The 20194-nt window shown below is 38.9% G+C and overlaps 1 protein-coding gene across 1 annotated transcript in view; it reads left to right on the forward strand.

Moving 5' to 3' along the window:
- The window catches only part of TRAK2 (trafficking kinesin protein 2), a 69689-nt gene that overhangs the window by 44597 nt on the left and 4898 nt on the right, over positions 1 to 20194 (forward strand). The window contains exons 9-15 of the mRNA XM_082658749.1: positions 81 to 155; positions 1094 to 1231; positions 3699 to 3778; positions 4083 to 4280; positions 12856 to 13154; positions 14468 to 14734; positions 18308 to 18413. Coding sequence (XP_082514875.1) covers positions 81 to 155; positions 1094 to 1231; positions 3699 to 3778; positions 4083 to 4280; positions 12856 to 13154; positions 14468 to 14734; positions 18308 to 18413 — 1163 coding nt within the window. The remainder of the gene's footprint in view (positions 1 to 80; positions 156 to 1093; positions 1232 to 3698; positions 3779 to 4082; positions 4281 to 12855; positions 13155 to 14467; positions 14735 to 18307; positions 18414 to 20194) is intronic.

Raw genomic sequence — 20194 nt, forward strand, 5'->3', positions numbered from 1 at the left:
CGTCTTAAGATGTCTTAAAAAGAGAGTAACCTGTATTTTACATGGGAAGGCTTCACATGTCTCTTTTAATATGTTGTTAGCATGTGATTGAGAAGGAAGAGCTGAGACTTCACCTCCAAGCTTCCAAAGATGCCCAAAGACAACTGACGATGGAGGTAATGAAATCTTCCTTTATCTTGTGCTATATGGGAGGGGAGGAATGAATAGTTCCTTTCTTCTTTGTGAATAAGAATGGCTAAAGGTGACAAACAGATTTAAAACAACAGAAGATTAAGCTGAAAATTATGAGATCTAAGAAGTAAAGCTTTTTAAAGATGCTGTCTCTAAAATAATAGTAACAAGACAACATCCTTCTTGATTAATAGGAAAACCTTGAGTTTATAAGATTCTTTAGGAATATATGACCGTTTTACAGGTCTATATTAACTAACCCAACAGTTTTTAAAATAAGATAATCTGCATTTTTTAATAAGCACCCCTAGCCCTATTGATGCTGATGATCTAGCCCACATAACACACTTGAAGAAATTTTTGAAGTTAAAGTGTTCTCTGAAAATTATGTACTCTTTTAACATGCTTGTGTATCTAACTATAAGAAAAATTTTGAAACAAGGGAGAAGAAACTACTTGTTTAGGATGATTGAGCACCCTGACATCTTATTAAATACTTTGTAGACTTGATCTTGTCATTTACAGACTTCATAGTTCATTCATGTTCATTATGTTTAAAAATATACATTATCTAATATTCCACTAAACTAACTTGACCATAGCTATTATACTTCCTCTATAAGTTTTTTTTTTTAAGGATAGGAAGCATTAAATATTGAATTGACAGTTATGGTTGTCTCAGCTACATTTCACGTTTTTAGGAAATCATGCATATATATAATTCTGGCCAAGACACCGCTAAATCTGGCAGCTTGAAATATATATACTTTCCTTGCTTAGTCTGTTTCAGAGTCTTTGTCTTAAATTTAAATTCATAAAATTAGTCCTCTGGATAAAATTTAAATTTATCCCAATGGGATTTTTTCCCCATTGTCATTTTGAGAATATAATAAGGAACACTAATTGCCATCCTATCTTTCAGCTGCATGAGTTACAAGACAGGAATATGGAGTGTCTGGGAATGTTACATGAATCGCAAGAAGAAATAAAGGAACTTCGGAATAGATCTGGCCCTGCTGCTCATCTCTACTTCGCCCAGCCATACGGAGTTTTTTCTGGGGTAAGGAACTGAGAAAGAAACTTGAGATTAGATGGTCCTGAGAATAATATGGTTTCTAATGGTGTAAAGCATCTTGAGAAGAGGTAACATGGTTTGTCCTTGTTGATTGAATTTAATTATTGATTTAGGCCTTCATTTGCATATCTGTATCTACCTTAATAGTCTTTATTTATTGTAGCCTTCCTTCTAACAGTTGACCTTCCAGATTTATTGTATGAGATGAACCCTAAGGAAATTAAGTTTAGGTCTGTGTCCCATAGAGTTACTTAAACTTCAGTCATCCTCCTTACCCTAATCCCACCACATACCACTTATTCAAATAGTGCTCTGAACATTTAAAACCTCTTTTAACAGATCTTGAGTTTCTTGCTATATTTAACTTCAGTTAGAGTGTAAGTCCCATGAGAGCAGGAATCATTATTGATTTGATTCCTCAATAAACAATCTTTTTTTTTGAAATAAAGAAATTAATGAAAACTTCTGAGTTTATGCCCAAATTTGTAATGTTGGTTCAAAGAGTTATTTTAATAATCTAGCTCTTAAACACTTGCAATCCTATGAAAATTTTTAAAAGACTGAAACTATAAATTATAATAGATTTTCTAGAGACTATTGGGACAGAATATTTTTTAATTTTGAGGTAATTTTAAACTTAGGATAACGTTCCAACAATAGTACAAAAAACTCATATATCCTTCATCTAGATTTCTCAAATTTAATATTTTACTACATTTGTCATATTGTTCTCTTATTTTTTCTGGACCATTTAACAGTAAGTTGCAGATAACCCTATTACCCCTTAATAATTCTGTGTGTATTTATTAAAAACAAGGATACTCTCAAGGACATTCTCCTACATGACAACACATAACCATCAACTTCTGGATATTGACATTGATACAATACTATCTCTGTCTCATCCACAGAACCATTTAAATTTTGCCAGTTGTCCCAACAGTGTCCTTTGAAGAATACATTGCATTTGGTTGTTTCAATCGGGGACAGTTCTTCTGTCTTTGTTTTGTCCTTCATGACCTTTGTAGAATGTCCTCAGTTTGGGTTTGTCTGTTGTTTCCCCACAATTAGATTTAGGTAATGCCATGTTCTTCTCAGAACATTGTATTACAAGGCACACATTGTCTCTTTTTCCCATTGCTGATGATATTAATTAACTTTGATCGCTTGGTTAAGGTAGTATCTGCCAGTTTTTTCCATTGTAAAGTTAATCATTGTTAATAGTTAATTGAATTAATGTTACTAAATTAACTTTGCATTGATGAAAATTGTCAGATACTACCTTAACCAAGTGATCAAAATTACTATTTTGGGGGTGATACTTTGAGACTGTTTAAATATTCTGTTCCTCACCACTAGTTTTAGCACCCATTGATGGGGATGTATCTGACTCAGTTATTACTATGATAATTGCCAATGGTGACTTTTTAATTCCATCATTTTTTCAACTTTTTTTAATTGGCATTCTTTTATAAGTTAGAGCTTTTCTGTATCATTTATTTATTCATTTGTTCATTTGGTTATGTCAGTATAGACTCAGGGATTCCTATTTTAATCAGTGGATTATAATCCATTATTACTGTTTTTTATTTTGATACTTAAATTGTCCAAGATATGACCAGTGGGATCTCCTTCAAGCTTCTCTTGCCCTTTCCCTGGCCCAGTCCTGGGATCAGCCATTCTCCAAGGAGCTCTGGTTATTTTTAATGAGAAATGATATTTAGAATCCAAAATCTGGGTGCTAGGTATCCAATGCCACTAGAGTACCATTGCTTTGAGGTCCCCTCAACAGATAGAGCTAGGAAATATGTGTAGGTTCATATACACCCACATAAACACATCTATATCTATCTTTACATTCATACCTATGTTTATACGTATATTTAAAATCATGAGTTCACACCAGTACCTCCAATTCTAGTCATTGTTAGCACAGCCCCACTGAGCATGACTCCCATGCTAGTTGAATCTTCATCCCTGACCAGGGGAAGGGGAAGCTTACTTATTTTTCTTTTAACAATTTTTTATATTATAAAAGCTTTACATGTTTATTATAGAAAAGTTAGAAATTACAGAGAAGCAAAAAGAAATTGCTAAATACCATCAAATCGTGACCTCCACAGAATCACTATTAACATCTTGGTTTATAGGCTTTCAAACCTTTTTTTTTTGTGTGTCTGCATATGTAATACTTTTATTTATCATAATTGGTTTTTCCCACTGCTTTCTTGTAAAAATATATCATGAAAAAGTAGTTGGTTCTTGTTTAAAAGTTGCATTTCCAGAATGTCTCTTTTCTTCCCCTGCATTTTAGCCTGTGAATGTTTTCTTTTATTATAACACCGAAAGTATTGGATTCTGGAAACTCCGTTAAATAATTTAAAGATAGTTTATTTCTCCTAACAGGCTTCTTAGATAATAACTGTTAGTAACATCAAACTCTTTTTCTTAGGAATCTCTGGCGGCTGAGATTGAGGGGACCATGCGTAAGAAGTTGAGTTTGGATGAGGAATCTTCTCTCTTTAAACAAAAGTAAGTTCAGATCACATGTGTTGTTACTCAACCATTGGGATGGAAATTAAACAGAAGCCACAATCCATAGTGATTGGTATTATGGGATTCAGTAGTAAATCTGCTTACTATTCAGTTTTTCCCTCGTAGTGCTTGCATCTGTGAGAGCATTCTCTTGTTCTGAAATTTATTTTCTAATAATTTCTCCAAAACTTCAGATGCTCTTCAGGGTGGCTTTATTTTTAATTAACTACACTTACATGTCTCTTTTCTAAAGCATTCCAGTGGTAGGCAGTGGCAATAATGAACACTTCTCTTTTGACAGAGCCCAACAAAAACGGGTATTTGATACTGTCAAGGTTGCCAATGACACACGGGGCTGCTCTGTCCCATTCCCAGCTCTGCTACCCATTCCAGGCTCCAACCGTTCAAGTGTCATCATGACAGCAAAACCTTTTGAATCTGGTTTACAACAAACAGAGGACAAAACAATCCAGAAGAGTAACTTGGAGGAAGATCCAGGGTAAGAAACATAGATTCACACACTCAAATTCCAGCATTGCTCTGTGCTGTCCCAAGGAAGTTCTGGAACTGTCAGTTTTCATTCAGTAATGATTCCCTGTATCATTATTTGTTAGATCATTGGAGTGAAAAAGTTTAATTAAGTGTATTCAAAATGGAGTTTTCATTGAACTATAAAATTCTTTACTACTTTCGTCTCTGGTTTGGCAAAATTTGAGTCTAAATCTTTGTGTTCAAAGTCAAATTTGTTTGAATCTGTTTGGTCATTGGCAGTTATGCATAGCATTACATGACACTTTCTCATAACCCATGGTCCTAATTTCAGTTGCCTTGGTGCCATTAGGATAAGCAATAATCTGGAATACCTATTGAGGAAAACTAGGTTGCTCTTAATTTCCTATTTGTTTAAATATAGATTTTTTTTCTGCTTTTTATTAATTCAGTTCATTGAATTTTGTATAACTATAAATTAAAGAGAATGGAAAGTCAGCTGAAAGTTTTTGGAAATTAGATGTTTGGCATCTGAGGGAAGTCCCTCTTAATGCAGAAACCCATTACCTTGGGTTTTCAATTGTATTGCCTGGTTTTAGGGGTAGATTCTGTACACACAATAGCTTGATGTTTCAATACTACCTCATTGTACACAGTTACCTTAGGAAAAGATCTAACAAACAGATCTGTGTGAATTCACACATGGAATAACTAAAGCTTGGCTTGCTACTCTTTCTTTTGGTATCAGTTGTAAGATACCGCCAATTTTTTAAATGTTAATAAGTGAAAAACTGTGTATTGCAGAACTGTGAAAGTGCGGTATTTACAGATCTTGTTGGTTTCTTTTAAATGTTTGTAATATTCATAGAGGATTCTATGGCCTAAAGTAAATTTGTTCACATTTTAATATTTTTGAAATTGTTTATCTTTTGCAGCTAATGACATGTCATAGTTTAATGGGTAGCATTTTTTTCTTTCTTAGTACATAAAATAATGGTACCTCTTGCCTTCAATGGTATTATAGATTCAGTGAAATATAATAATATTTAGTTTTTTTTTTTTTTTAACATCTTTATTGGGGTATAATTGCTTTACAATGGTGTGTTAGTTTCTGCTTTATAACAAAGTGAATCAGTTATACATATACATATGTTGCCATATCTCTTCCCTCTTGCGTCTCCCTCCCTCCCATCCTCCCTATCCCACCCCTCCAGGCTGTCACAAAGCACCGAGCCAATATCCCTGTGCCATGCGGCTGCTTCCCACTAGCTATCTACCTTACTACGTTTGTTAGTGTGTATATGTCCATGACTCTCTCTCGCCCTGTCACAGCTCACCCTTCCCCCTCCTCATAACCTCAAGTCCATCTCTAGGAGGTCTGCGTCTTTATTCCTGCCTTACCCCTAGGTTCTTCATGACATTTTTTTTTCTTAAATTCCATATATATGTGTTAGCATACGGTATTTGTCTTTTTCTTTCTGACTTACTTCACTCTGTATGACAGACTCTAGGTCTATCCACCTCATTACAAATAGCTCAATTTCATTTCTTTTTATGGCTGAGTAATATTCCATTGTATATATGTGCCACATCTTCTTTTTCCATTCATCCGATGATGGGCACTTAGGTTGTTTCCATCTCCGGGCTATTGTAAATAGAGCTGCAATGAACATTGTGGTACATGACTCTTTTTGAATTTCGGTTTTCTCAGGGTATATGCCCAGTATTGGGATTGCTGGGTCATATGGTAGTTCTATTTGTAGTTTTTTAAGGAACCTCCATACTGTTCTCCACAGTGGCTGTATCAATTTACATTCCCACCAGCAGTGCAAGAGTGTTCCCTTTTCTCCACACCCTCTCCAGCATTTATTGTTTCTAGATTTTTTGATGATGGCCATTCTGACTGGTGTGAGATGATATCTCATTGTAGTTTTGATTTGCATTTCTCTAATGATTAATGATGTTGAGCATTCTTTCATGTGTTTGTTGGCAGTCTGTATATCTTCTTTGGAGAAATGTCGACTTAGGTCTTCTGCCCATTTTTGGATTGGGTTGTTTTTTTGTTATTGAGCTGCATGAGCTGCTTGTAAATTTTGGAGATTAATCCTTTGTCAGTTGCTTCATTTGCAAATATTTTCTCCCATTCTGATGGTTGTCTTTTGGTCTTCTTTATGGTTTCCTTTGCTGTGCAAAAGCTTTGAAGTTTCATTAGGTCCCATTTGTTTATTTTTGTTTTTATTTCCATTACTCTAGGAGGTGGGACAGAAAGGATCTTGCTGTGATTTATGTCATAGAGTGTTCTGCCTATGTTTTCCTCTAAGAGTTTGATAATTTCTGGCCTTATATTTAGGTCTTTAATCCATTTTGAGCTTATTTTTGTGTATGGTGTTAGGGAGTGATCTAATCTCATACTTTTACATGTACCTGTTCAGTTTTCCCAGCACCACTTATTGAAGAGGCTCCTTTCTCTACTGTACATTCCTGCCACCTTTATCAAAGATAAGGTGTCCATATGTGCGTGGGTTTATCTCTGGGCTTTCTATCCTGTTCCATTGATCTATCTTTCTGTTTGTGTGCCAGTACCATACCGTCTTGATAACTGTAGCTTTGTAGTATAGTCTGAAGTCAGGGAGCCTGATTCCTCCAGTTCCTTTTTTCATTCTCAAGATTGCTTTGGCCATTCGGGGTCTTTTGTGTTTCCATACAAATTGCAAAATTTTTTGTTCTAGTTCTGTGAAAAATGCCAGTGGTAGTTTGATAGGGATTGCATTGAATCTATAGATTGCTTTGGGTAGTAGAGTCATTTTCACAATGTTGATTCTTCCAATCCAAGAACATGGTGTATCTCTCCATCTATTTGTATCATCTTTAATTTCTTTCATCAGTGTCTTATAATTTTCTGCATACAGGTCTTTTGTCTCCTTAGGTAGGTTTATTCCTAGATATTTTATTCTTTTTGTTGCAATGGTAAATGGGAGTGTTTTCTTGATTTCACTTTCAGATTTTTCATCATTAGTATATAGGAATGCCAGAGATTTCTGTGCATTAATTTTGTATCCGGCCACTTTACCAAATTCATTGATTAGCTCTAGTAGTTTTCTGGTAGCATCTTTAGGATTCTCTATAGGATCATGTCATCTGCAAACAGTGACAGCTTTACTTCTTCTTTTCCGATTTGGATTCCTTTTATTTCCTTTTCTTCTCTGATTGCTGTCGCTAAAACTTCCAAAACTATGTTGAATAAGAGTGGTGAGAGTGGACAACCTTGTCTTGTTCCTGATCTTAGTGGAAATGCTTTCAGTTTTTCACCATTGAGGATGATGTTTGCTGTGGGCTTGTCATATATGGCCTTTATTATGTTGAGGAAAGTTCCCTCTATGCCTACTTTCTGCAGGGTTTTTATCATAAATTGGTGTTGAATTTTGTCAAAACTTTCTCTGCATCTATTGAGATGATCATATGGTTTTTCTCCTTCAATTTGTTAATATGGTTTATCACATTGATAGATTTGCATATATTGAAAAATCCTTGCATTCCTGGAATAAACCCTACTTGATCATGGTGTATGATCCTTTTAATGTGCTGTTGGATTCTGTTTGCTAGTATTTTGTTGAGGATATTGCATCTATGTTCATCAGTGATATTGGCCTGTAGTTTTCTTTCTTTGTGGCATCCTTGTCTGCTTTTGGTATCAAGGTGATGGTGGCCTCGTAGAAGGAGTTTGGGAGTGTTCCTTCCTCTGCTATATTTTGGAAGAGTTTGAGAAGGATAGGTGTTAGCTCTTCTCTAAATGTTTGATAGAATTCGCCTGTGAAGCCATCTGGTCCTGGGCTTTTGTTTGTTGGAAGATTTTTAATCACAGTTTCAATTTCAGTGCTTGTGATTGGTCTGTTCATATTTTCTATTTCTTCCTGATTCAGTCTTGGCAGGTTGTGCATTTCTAAGAATTTGTCCATTTCTTCCAGATTGTCCATTTTATTGGCATAGAGTTGCTTGTAGTAATCTCTCATGATCTCTTTTATTTCTGCAGTGTCAGTTGTTACCTCCTTTTTCATTTCTAATTCTATTGATTTGAGTCTTCTCCCTTTTTTTCTTGATGAGTCTGGCTAGTGGTTTATCTATTTTGTTTATCTTCTCAAAGAACCAGCTTTTAGTTTTATTGATCTTTGCTATTGTTTCCTTCATTTCTTTTTCATTTATTTCTGATTTTTATGATTTCTTTCCTTCTGCTAGCTTTGGGGTTTTTTTGTTCTTTCTCTAATTGCTTGAGGTGCAAGGTTAGATTGTTTATTCTAGATGTTTCCTGCTTCTTAAGGTGGGCTTGTATTGCTATAAACTTCCCTCTTAGAACTGCTTTTGCTGCATCCCATAGATTTTGGGTCGTTGTGTCTCCATTGTCATTTGTTTCTAGGTATTTTTTGATTTCCTCTTTGATTTCTTCAGTGATCACTTCATTATTAAGTAGTGTATTGTTTAGTCTCCATGTGTTTGTAATTTTTACAGATCTTTTCCTGTAATTGATATCTAGTCTCATGGCGTTGTGGTCAGAAAAGATACTTGATACAATTTCAATTTTCTTAAATTTACCAAGGCTTGATTTGTGACCCAAGATATGATCTATCCTGGAGAATGTTCCATGAGCACTTGAGAAAAATTCCATTTTGGATGGAATGTCCTATAAATATCAATTAAGTCCATCTTGTTTAATGTATCATTTAAAGCTTGTGTTTCCTTATTTATTTTCATTTTGGATGATCTGTCCATTGGTGAAAGTGGGGTGTTAAAGTCCCCTACTATGAATGTGTTACTGTCGATTTCCCCTTTTATGGTTGTCAGTATTTGCCTTATATATTGAGGTGCACCTATGTTGGGTGCATAAATATTTACAATTGTTATATCTTCCTCTTGGATCGATCCCTTGATCATTATGTAGTGTCCTTCTTTGTCTCTTCTAATAGTCTTTGTTTTAAAGTCTATTTTGTCTGATATGAGAATTGCTACTCCAGCTTTCTTTTGGTTTCCATTTGCATGAAATACCTTTTTCCATCCCCTTACTTTCAGTCTGTATGTGTCTCTAGGTCTGAAGTGGGTCTCTTGTAGACAGCAAATATATGGGTCTTGTTTTTGTATCCATTCAGCCAATCTGTGTCTTTTGGTGGGAGCATTTAGTCCATTTACATTTAAGGTAATTATTGATATGTGTGTTCCTATTCCCATTTTCTTAATTGTTTTGGGTTCGTTATTGTAGGTCTTTTCCTTCTTTTGTGTTTCTTGCCTAGAGAAGTTCCTTTAGCAGTTGTTGTAGAGCTGGTTTGGTGGTGCTGAACTCTCTCAGCTTTTGCTTGTCTGTAAAAGTTTTAATTTCTCCATCAAATCTGAATGAGATCCTTGCTGGGTAGAGTAATCTTGGTTGCGGGTTTTTCTCCTTCAACACTTTCAATATGTCCTGCCACTCCCTTCTGGCTTGCAGAGTTTCTGCTGAAAGATCAGCTGTTAACCTTATGGGGATTCCCTTGTGTGTTATTTGTTGTTTTTCCCTTGCTGCTTTTAATATGTTTTCTTTGTATTTAATTTTTGACAGTTTGATTAATATTTGTCTTGGCGTATTTCTCCTTGGATTTATCCTGTATGGGACTCTCTGTGCTTCCTGGACTTGATTAACTATTTCCTTTCCCATATTAGGGAAGTTTTCAACTATAATCTCTTCAAATATTTTCTCAGTCCCTTTCTTTTTCTCTTCTTCTTCTGGAACCCCTATAATTCGAATGTTGGTGCGTTTAATGTTGTCCCAGAGGTCTCTGAGACTGTCCTCAGTTCTTTTCATTCTTTTTTCTTTATTCTGCTCTGCAGTAGTTATTTCCACTATTTTATCTTCCAGGTCCCTTATCCATTCTTCTGCCTCAGTTATTCTGCTATTGATCCCATCTAGAGTACTTTTAATTTCATTTATTGTGTTGTTCATCGTTGCTTGTTTCATCTTTAGTTCTTCTAGGTCCTTGTTAACTGATTCTTGCATTTTGTCCATTCTATTGTCCATTCTATCTCCAAGATTTCGGATCAACCTTACTATCATTATTCTGAATTCTTTTTCAGGTAGACTGCCTATTTCCTCTTCATTTGTTAGGTCTGGTGGGTTTTTATCTTGCTCCTTCATCTGCTGTGTGTTTTTCTGTCTTTTCATTTTGCTTATCTTACTGTGTTTGGGGTCTCCTTTTTTGCAGGCTGAAGGTTCGTAGTTCCTGTTGTTTTTTGTGTCTGTCCCCAGTGGCTAAGGTTGGTTCAGTGGGTTGTGCAGGCTTCCTGGTGGAGGGTACTAGTGCCTGTGTTCTGGTGGATGAGGCTGGATCTTGTCTTTCTGGTGGGCAGGTCCACGTCTGGTGGTGTGTTTTGGGGTGTCTGTAGCCTTACTATGATTTTGGGCAGCCTCTCTGCTAATGGGTGGGGTTGTGTTCCTGTCTTGCTAGTTGTTTGGCATAGGATGTCCAGCACTGTAGCTTGCTGGTCGTTGAGTGAAGCTGGGTGCTGGCGTTGAGATGGAGATCTGTGGGAGATTTTCACTGTTTGATATTATGTGGAGCTGGGAGGCCTCTTGTGGACCAGTGTCCTGAAGTTGGCTGTCCCACCTCAGAGGCACAGCACTGACTCCTGGCTGCAGCATCAAGAGCCTTTCATCCACAGGGCTCCTTAATTTGGGATGATTCGTTGTCTATTCAGGTATTCCACAGATGCAGGGTATATCAAGTTGATTGTGGAGCTTTAATCCGCTGCTTCTGAGGCTGCTGGGAGAGATTTCCCTTTCTCTTCTTTGTTCTCACAGTTCCCAGGGGCTCAGCTTTGGATTTGGCCCCGCCTGTGCGTGTAGGTCGCCGGAGGGCATCTGTTCTTTGCTCAGACAGGACAGGGTTAAAGGAGCCGCTGATTCGGAGGCTCTGGCTCACTCAGGCCGGGGGGGGGGGGGGGGGGGTAGGGAGGGTTACGGAGTGTGGGGCGGGCCTGCGGTGGCAGAGGCCGGCGTGACGTTGCAGCCTGAGGCGCGCCGTGCGTTCTCCCGGGGGAGTTGTCCCTGGATCCCGGGACCCTGGCAGTGGCGGGCTGCACAGGCTCCCCCGGAAGGGCGTGTGGCTAGTGACCTGTGTTCGCAAACAGGCCTCCTGGTGGCGGCAGCAGCGGCCTTAGCGTCTCATGTCTGTCTCTGGGCTCCGCACTTTTAGCCGCGGCTCGCGCCCGTTCCTGGAGCTCTCTCAAGCAGCGTTCTTAATCCCCTCTCCTCGTGCACCAGGAAACAAAGAGGGACGTTAAAAGTCTCTTGCCTCTTCGGCAGGTCCAGACTTTTCCCCGGACTCTCTCCCGGCCAGCCGCGGTGCACTAACGCCCTGCAGGCTGTGTTCACGCCGCCAACCTCAGTCCTCTCCCGGCTGGTGAGTGCCGGTCGGCCCGATCCTCTGCGCTGGAATCTGTCCGCTTTGCCCTCCGCACCCCTGTTGCTGTGCTCTCCTCTGCGGCTCCCAAGCTCCCCCACTCCGCCTCCCGAAGTCTCCACCCGCGAAGGGGCTTCCTAGTGTGTGGACACTTTTCCTCCTTCACAGCTCTCTCCCACTGATGCAGGACCCGTCCCTATCCTTTTGTCTCTGTTTAGTTTTTTCTTTTGCCCTAACCAGGTACGTGGGGGGTTCCTTGCCTTTTGGGAGGTCTGAGGTCTTCTGCCAGCGTTCAGTAGGTGCTCCGTAGGAGTTGTTCCACGCGTAGATGTATTTCTGGTGTATCTGTGGAGAGGAAGGTGATCTCCGCGTCTTACTCTTCCGCCATCTTCCTGGAAGTCTGTAATCAGTGCACAGGTAGAATCTCAGGTCCAGCATTAAGTAATTCACTAAGTTTCGGGAGGAATCTCAGTCGGTCTTCTGAACTGCGAGGACCCCGGAGACGGCGCTAGGCAAGCGGGTCCGACCCTTTTCAGGCCCCCCCTGTCTAATATTTAGTTTTTTGACTACCTAAACTGAATTTATAGATGGTCATTATCTGTAGGTTCATAAATTAAGTGAAACAGAAAAGTTAATAAATACAACATAATAAAGTATAGTTTTGCCTATCTGAAGTCACTTGAAATGATCTATAAAAACATTATATATATGGACTTCCCTGGTGGCGTAGTGGTTAAGAAGCCACCTGCCAATGCAGGGGACACGGGTTCAAGCCCTGATCCGGGAAGATCCCACATGCCACGGAGCAACTAAGCCCATGCGCCATAACTACTGTGCCTGCACTCTAGAGCCCGCATGCCACAACTACTGAAGCCCGTGCACCACAACGAAGAGTAGCCCCCGCTCGCCGCAACTAGAGAAAGCCTGCATGCAGCAACGAAGACCCAGTGCAGCCAAAAATAAATAAATAAATTTATAAAATATAAAAATATTATATATATATTAGAGATTTGGGTTTGTTGTTACTATTTCTATATTCCAGCTATCTAAGAAAAGATATGTGTTTTTAAGATCAATCTCTTGAACATTCACCATTGTGGAAAGGAGAGGTCTATGCTTTGCTTATGCCCCTCACAGATCTAGTCAGTGAATGTGTTTTTCCCATAGGAACGTCCAGAACGTCTGTCAACCAGGACACTCTGAAGAGAGCGATTTGGCTACAGCCCTGCATCGCCTGAGTCTGCGGCGACAGAACTACTTAAGTGAGAAGCAGTTCTTTGCTGAAGAATGGCAACGGAAGATCCAGGTTCTGGCTGGCCAGAAAGAAGGGGGAAGTGACTGTGGCATCCCCACAGAGAGCCTTGCCTCCCTCTGCACCGACCAGTCGGAGATCACAGACCTGAGCAGTGCCAGTTGCCTTCGAGGTTTTATGCCTGAAAAATTGCAAATTGTCAAGCCCCTTGAAGGTAATAAGTAAGGAAGGGCTGTTTCTAAGCCATGTTGTTTGTTGGCTTTGCCTTCCCCTGGAATTGAGATTTCTCTTGTAATTATAAGAACCCTGAGTGCAGAAGACGTCTTTATTATCCCTAAATCTTCACTGTTTGTGTGACCGTGCAGAACTTTGTGGAATATGAATGAAGAGATTTGCATTCTCCAAGCCATCAGCTGTCAGTTCTCTTCTACTGATACTGTTTTTTTACAAATGTGAGGGAGGAGGAGTAATCTTTTCTTGTCCTTTGCTAAGGAATATCCTTGATAGCAGTTTTCATGGTAAGATAAACAGGATATGATAGATGAATAAAAATAATCTATATGTAATGCTTCATCTCTACCTTCCTTTTCAAAAAAAAGTTCTTTACCCAAAAAGTTTCAGTTACTTACAGATATGTGTGTCTGTATTTTTCTTTTGTTCAGTTCTGTTAATTTCAGGTCAGTTTCTATTCTCTCCTAAGAACTTGAATTCAAAACAGATCTCTTTGTTTTATGGAATATTGACAATATTCAAATGATCCTCTGCTAGTATCATGAAAGAGTCTGCATTAGACAAAATTTTGAGTCAGTAACCTATAAGGACCCCTCAAACTCAAAGGTGCTATAAGTTCGTTTTATTCATTAATAGTCAGTACAGGTATTTGTCGGAGTTGCCATTTTTAGGATTCTATGACTATTAGTGACAATTAGACACTGCAGGTACTTGGGATGATCATTCACCAGTATTCGTAGACAGAAACCATGAGGATTGATCCTCTTTTTTTATCATCTCCTTCGCTTTCCTACTCTCCCCAAGAGCCTGGTGAAAGGAGAGTCATGAGCACATATGAGTCTTGAGAAATATACAAAAAAAACCATGGTAATTCAAGGTGCCTTCCAACCTAGGAGCCTGGCTTTTGAGTTCAAAGTTCATAGGCATAGTTCCAGGACAAAGTATTAATTTTTTGTCACCTGGGAAAATACAACCTGACGTGATACGTATCTTCTTTCTCATCACTGCCTCAGCATCCTAGTTCCTATTAAGGGTGTTGTCTTGGTTTTTTCACCCCTGCTTTAGATTTCCTTTTTAAAGTTAACTTTTGAAATGAACAGATTATTATTCATACCTTTATCATCTTGTTAATCTTCCACAGATAACTTTAATTTACAAATTTTACCAAAATATTAAGACCAAATAAGGAGTTTTATTATTATCATTACTTTTTTACACATACAGTTTTAGCTTCTTTCAAGATTTAATATTTGTGGGAAATTTAAAACATGTTCCTTTTTTGGTTTGCATACTCAGGATCTCAAACTCTGCACCAATGGCAGCAGCTTGCTCAACCAAATTTAGGAACCATTCTTGACCCACGACCAGGTGTCATCACTAAAGGCTTTACCCAGTTGCCCAAGGATGCCATCTATCACCTCTCAGATTTAGAAGAAGATGAAGAGGAAGGTATCACTTTTCAGGTTCAGCAACCTCTTCAAGTGGAACAGAAATCATCAATATCCCAGCCAGTCACAGGAATCTTCTTGCCGCCCATGACTTCAGCTGGTGGTCCAGTTACAGGTGAGAAGAGTGCTTGGTTGAGTGTAGTCCAGTAAACAGTAGTACTTTGCTTTCTGCATAACTGTATGGTCAGCTGACTGCCTCTATATAAGTCTTACTGGAGTGTACTCAGTCTTGAATATAAGACAATAGAAATGTATAGCATAAGTGCCCCTTCTAATTCTCTCCACTTCTTAGCCAACCTGCATAAATAGATAGGCAGAGAGAGAGCAATTCAGCCAGAATTGCTCTCTGGCAGAGCAGCTGGGCCCATGAGCCATGGCTGCTGAGCCTGCGCATCTGGAGCCTGTGCTCCGCAACGGGAGAGGCCACAACAGTGAGAGGCCCGCGTACTGCAAAAAAAAAAAAAAAAAAAAAAAAAAGCTAAAAATAGAACTACCATATGATTCCTGGGCATGTATTCGGAGAAAACCATAATTCAGAAAGATACATGCACCCCAGTGTTCATTGCAGCACTATTTACAATAGCCAAGACATGGAAGCAGCCTAAATGTCCATGAACAGATGAATGGATAAAGAAGATGTGGTACGTATATACAATGGAATACCACTCAGCCATAGAAAAGAATGAAATAATGCCATTTGCAGCAACATGGTTGGACCTAGAGATTATTATACTAAGTGAAGTAAGCCAGACAGAGAAAGTCAAAAATCATGTTATTGCTTATATGTGGAATCTTAAAAAAATTGATATAAATGAATTTATATACAAAACAGAGATAGACCCACAGACATAGAAAACAAACTTATGGTTACCAAAGGGGCGAGGGGGGTGGGGAGGGATAAATTAGGAGTTTAATAATAAATTAATAATTTATTTAATAATAAATTAGGGATTAGCATATACACACTACCATGTATAAAATAGATAACCAACAAGGACCTACTGTATAGCACAGGGAACTATACTCAATATTTTGTAACAATACATAAGGGAAAAGAATATGAAAAAGAAAAAATATATATTTATTTATGTAACTGAATCACTTTGCTATATACCTGAAACTAACAGAACATTGTAAATCAACCATACCTCAATAGAAAAATAAAATGAAATAAAAAGAATTTAAAGTTTAAAAAAAGAAAGGAAATACAGCCTCACACAGATACATGGTTGGAAAAGGGAAAGAGTATTTTAATAGCCTCTTCAGGTATTTGTGGATATTCTTTGATGTTACACCAAAACTTGATAAGTGGTAGTCTCTTTAAGGTTTGTAGCAATGTGAATCTAAAACCCCATCAGTGAATTTTTCATACTTTGTTACATTAAAATCTATTAGTCTGTCCTGCTCTTTGAATGCATCTTTTACCCATGCATGATTTTAACATAATGCATTGGTCATTTGGAAAATATTGGTTCACTGAGTTATGCAGATCTTCCAAATGTTGACCCATTTCATTATAGAATATATTAAAATCATATATATCACCACCTGTCTCATTGGGTAAGTCTTTTAGTATTAGGAAGCTTTCAAGCTCTCAGCGATGGATACAAGTCTACCAAAACACTTATTTTCACTTGAAAGCTCAAATTTCGTCACTGGCAGCAAATCCTGTCAGCTATTTTCTTGAAGAGACAGGCTCACTACATTCTTTTTCAAGAAAATGTTGCCAGATATCCAAGTCTGAATAACTGTAGTTTTTGTATTAATTGTTCTTTCAAGTAAAAATGGTGTTCTGTGAAAAAAATGTAAAAATTGCATATGTGCTTTTCCTCTAGATAACCATTGTATCTCTGTATAAAGCAGAGTGCTTAATGCTTCCCATTTCATCACACAGAATATTAAAAAGTTTCAAGGGTCAAGATTTTTTTTAAAAAATTATTTATTTATTTATTTTTGGCTGCTCTGGGTCTTCATTGCTGCGCGCAGGCCTCCTCTAGTTGCAGCGAGCAGGGGCTACTCTTCATTGCGGTGTGCGGACTTCTCATTGCAGTGGCTTCTCTTATTGTGGAGCATGGGCTCTAGGCACGCGGGCTTCAGTAGTTGTGGCATGTAGGCTCAGTAGTTGTGGCTCACGGGCTCTAGAGCACAGGCTCAATAGTTGCGGCACACGGGCTTAGTTGCTCCGCGGCATGTGGCACCTTCCCGGACCAGGGCTCGAACCCGTGTTCCCTGCCTTGGCAGGCGGATTCTTAACCACTGTGCCACCAGGGAAGCCCAAGGGTCAAGATTTTTTTTTTATATATAAATTTATTTTATTTTTATTTATTTATTATTTTTGGCTGTGTTGGGTCTTCATTGCTGTGCACGGGCTTTCTCTAGTTGCGGCGAGCCGGGGCTACTCTTCATTGCGGTGTGTGGGCTTCTCATTGCGGTGGCTTCTCTTGTTGTGGAGCATGGGCTCTAGAGCACATGGGCTTCAGTAGATGAGGCTCATGAGCTCAGTAGTTGTGGCTCGTGGGCTCTAGAACACAGGCTCAGTAGTTGTGGCGCACAGACTTAGTTGCTCCATGGCTTGTGGGATCTTCCCGGATCAGGGCTTGAACCCATGTCCCCTGCATTGGCAGGCTGATTCTTAACTACTGTGCCACTAGGGAAGCCCCTGGCAGGCGGATTCTTAACCACTGCGCCACCAGGGAAGTCCCCCAAGGGTCAAGATTTAATAAATAATTTTTACTGCTTCATCAGGACATTCTGATATGAATTTGGCTCTTTTTTTTTCTACTGTAATTGGACAATAGTGATGAATACTAGTACAGCTTGGCGCCATTGCCTTGATTTGTGCTACGGAGCCAGCAGCTTTACCCACTATTACTTTTGCACCAGCAGTGCTAGTGCCAACCCAGTCAAAAAGGCAGATAGCATCTTAACATTGCTATGAAAGTAGTTTTGACCTGTAGACTCACACAAGGTGCAAACAACACTTCGAGAACCACTGTAGTAGATAGTTTGGCTAGAAAGATTGGACGACTAGTTCTTGGTTTGGTGTTTTTTTCTAATGTATTTTTTCAGAATGTGTTTTTCTCTTGTTTCTAAGCTATATTAAATCCTTTTGAATTACAGTTTCAAATTATTGGAAGGATTCAGCTACATACTAACCAGTGGATACTAATACAATATGTAGGGCTTCCCTGGTGGCACAGTGGTTAAGAATCCACCTGCCAATGCAGGGGACACAGGTTCCAGCCTTGGTCCGGGCAGATCCCACATGCTGGGGAGCAACTAAGCCCGTGCGCTACAACTACTGAGCCTGCGCTCTAGAGCCTGCGAGCCACAACTACTGAGCCTGTGTGCCACAACTACTGAAGCCCACGTGCCTAGAAGCCCTTCTCCACAACAAGAGAAGCCACCGCAATGAGAAGCCCGCACACCACAACAAAGAGTAGCCCCTACTCGCCACAACTAGAGAAAGCCCACACACAGCAATGAAGACCCAACGTAGCCAAAAATAAATAAATAAATAAATTCATGGGGAAAAAATGAAATATGTATATTTCATTTCTAGATTTGGGAATTTTTGTATAAAAGACACCAGATAAATGCTGTATTATTAATAGTAATGACGAACTTTTTACATTATTAACCTAGTCTTTCAATTTTGTGTTTGATTCCCTAAAACTGTCTACTTCAGCTGCAACCTCAAACCCAGGAAAGTGTCTCTCCTGCACAAACTCAACATTCACCTTCACCACCTGTAGGATATTACATCCTTCTGATATTACTCAGGTTACCCCCAGGTAAGAGGGGCTGGGCAATATGAGGCCTTACTTCTTTCCTCAACTCTGTTTTCTTGAATTTCTTTTTAAAATTACTGTCATTTTAATTCCCAGAATTTTAATTAATGTCCTGTGATAATTTGTCTTTAGAATATTTTCACATTGTATTTTCTCATTTGATCATTATAACTCTTTGATGTAGGCAAGCCAAGCGAGTATGTAGTGTCTAAATGAAGAAAATGAGGCGTAGAAAGTTCAGGTGACTGGTCCAAGGGCAGGCAGGTAGTAAATGACCCAGCTGAAACTATACCCAGAGTTAGCCAGACTGCAAGATTGGAGGGACTAGTCCTCTGCACAAGACTGCCCTCATTTCTGATATGACCTGCAAGTTCAGGGGCTTCCCAAAACCATGCTCTTGTTTGATAAATTTTCTAGAAGGACTCACAGAACTCACTGAAAGCTGTTATGCACGTGGTTACTGTTTATTACAGGGAAAGGTTACAGGATAAAATTAGCCAAAGGAAGAGACACATAAATCAGAGTCTGGGAGGGTTCCACACATGAAACCTCCCTGTCCTTAGGAATCATTACTTTCCTGGTATCAGTGTTTGATAGTGCACACAGAGTATTGCCAACCAGGGAAGCTCACCCGAGCCTTAGTGTCCAGATTTTTTTTACTGAGGCTTCACTGTGTAAGGCATGATTGATTGATTACCTATATAGCTATAACTCACTATAACTATAATAACTCACCTCCAGGTCCACTGACGCAAAGCTTCCACCCTAAATCACATGGTTAGTCTTCCTGGCATGGCCAGTCCCCATCCTACAGCTATTGGGTGTGGCCAGGTCCACTCCAAGATCTAGTGTGGCCAGGCTCCATCCTGAACAAACACACTTCTAGCAGCCATGGCATAGATTACCTCCCAGAAGCTGAGGGCAAAGCCAGAACCCTCTGGGCAGTCCAAATTATTTACTACACAGATTAGAACAATAAGCAATATTGCTGAAATTTCTGTCCTACCAATTCCAAAAAGAATCTAAGGCAATTTCCAGAGATATGTAGAACTTTGCAGGATAATGTTAACTAGAAGTAGAGAAGAAAAATGAAGCAAAAAAGAATCAAGAGTAATGATATAAAATGGATAGAGGAATACACCTAGTGTATAAATTGTACTATAAAGTCTTATATACTTGCTAAGTAAGGTGAGCCATGTATTTGAGTCTTAGCTTTTTAGCTGCCAGTGTAGAGGGAAATAACATTATGATTCACAATGTCTATAAGATAGAAGCAAATTGACTGTTTAGGGAAGCATTTGGGTGGTATCCTATAAAGACCTCAATAAAGTCTACAGGCATACCTGCAATTTTTCTACATTGTTCTTATAGTCAACAAGATAGCAGGTTTTATAAAATTGGTTCCTGAGGAGGCTCTCGATACAGGTTGATACCATCATTTGGTATGGTAGTGACATGAACAGTTTAGGAAAAGACAGGCAATTCTACAATAAAGTAGGACCAGGGAGGTGGGAGACTGGGAATACAGTAGACAGATTACATCAGAACCAAGGCGTCAAAGTTGTTTGCTTTAATACAAGTTGGTACTTTAGAAAGTTTATTTATTAATCCTGAATTTGCATCTTGTTCATAATCTTTATAAATCTTGATATCTAGATATTCTGAGTATTTTGTGTTAAAGTGAAAGTTTATGTATTAAATGCTGGTAACATTTGCTCAAGGGGGAATAATTTGCTAAAGAAGTACCCTCTCCATTCTATCACCATTTCCTTGAGTACATGATT

Source organism: Grampus griseus, assembly GCF_964374135.1.
Source record: "Grampus griseus genome assembly, chromosome: 7".
Taxonomy (NCBI): Eukaryota; Metazoa; Chordata; class Mammalia; order Artiodactyla; family Delphinidae; genus Grampus; species Grampus griseus.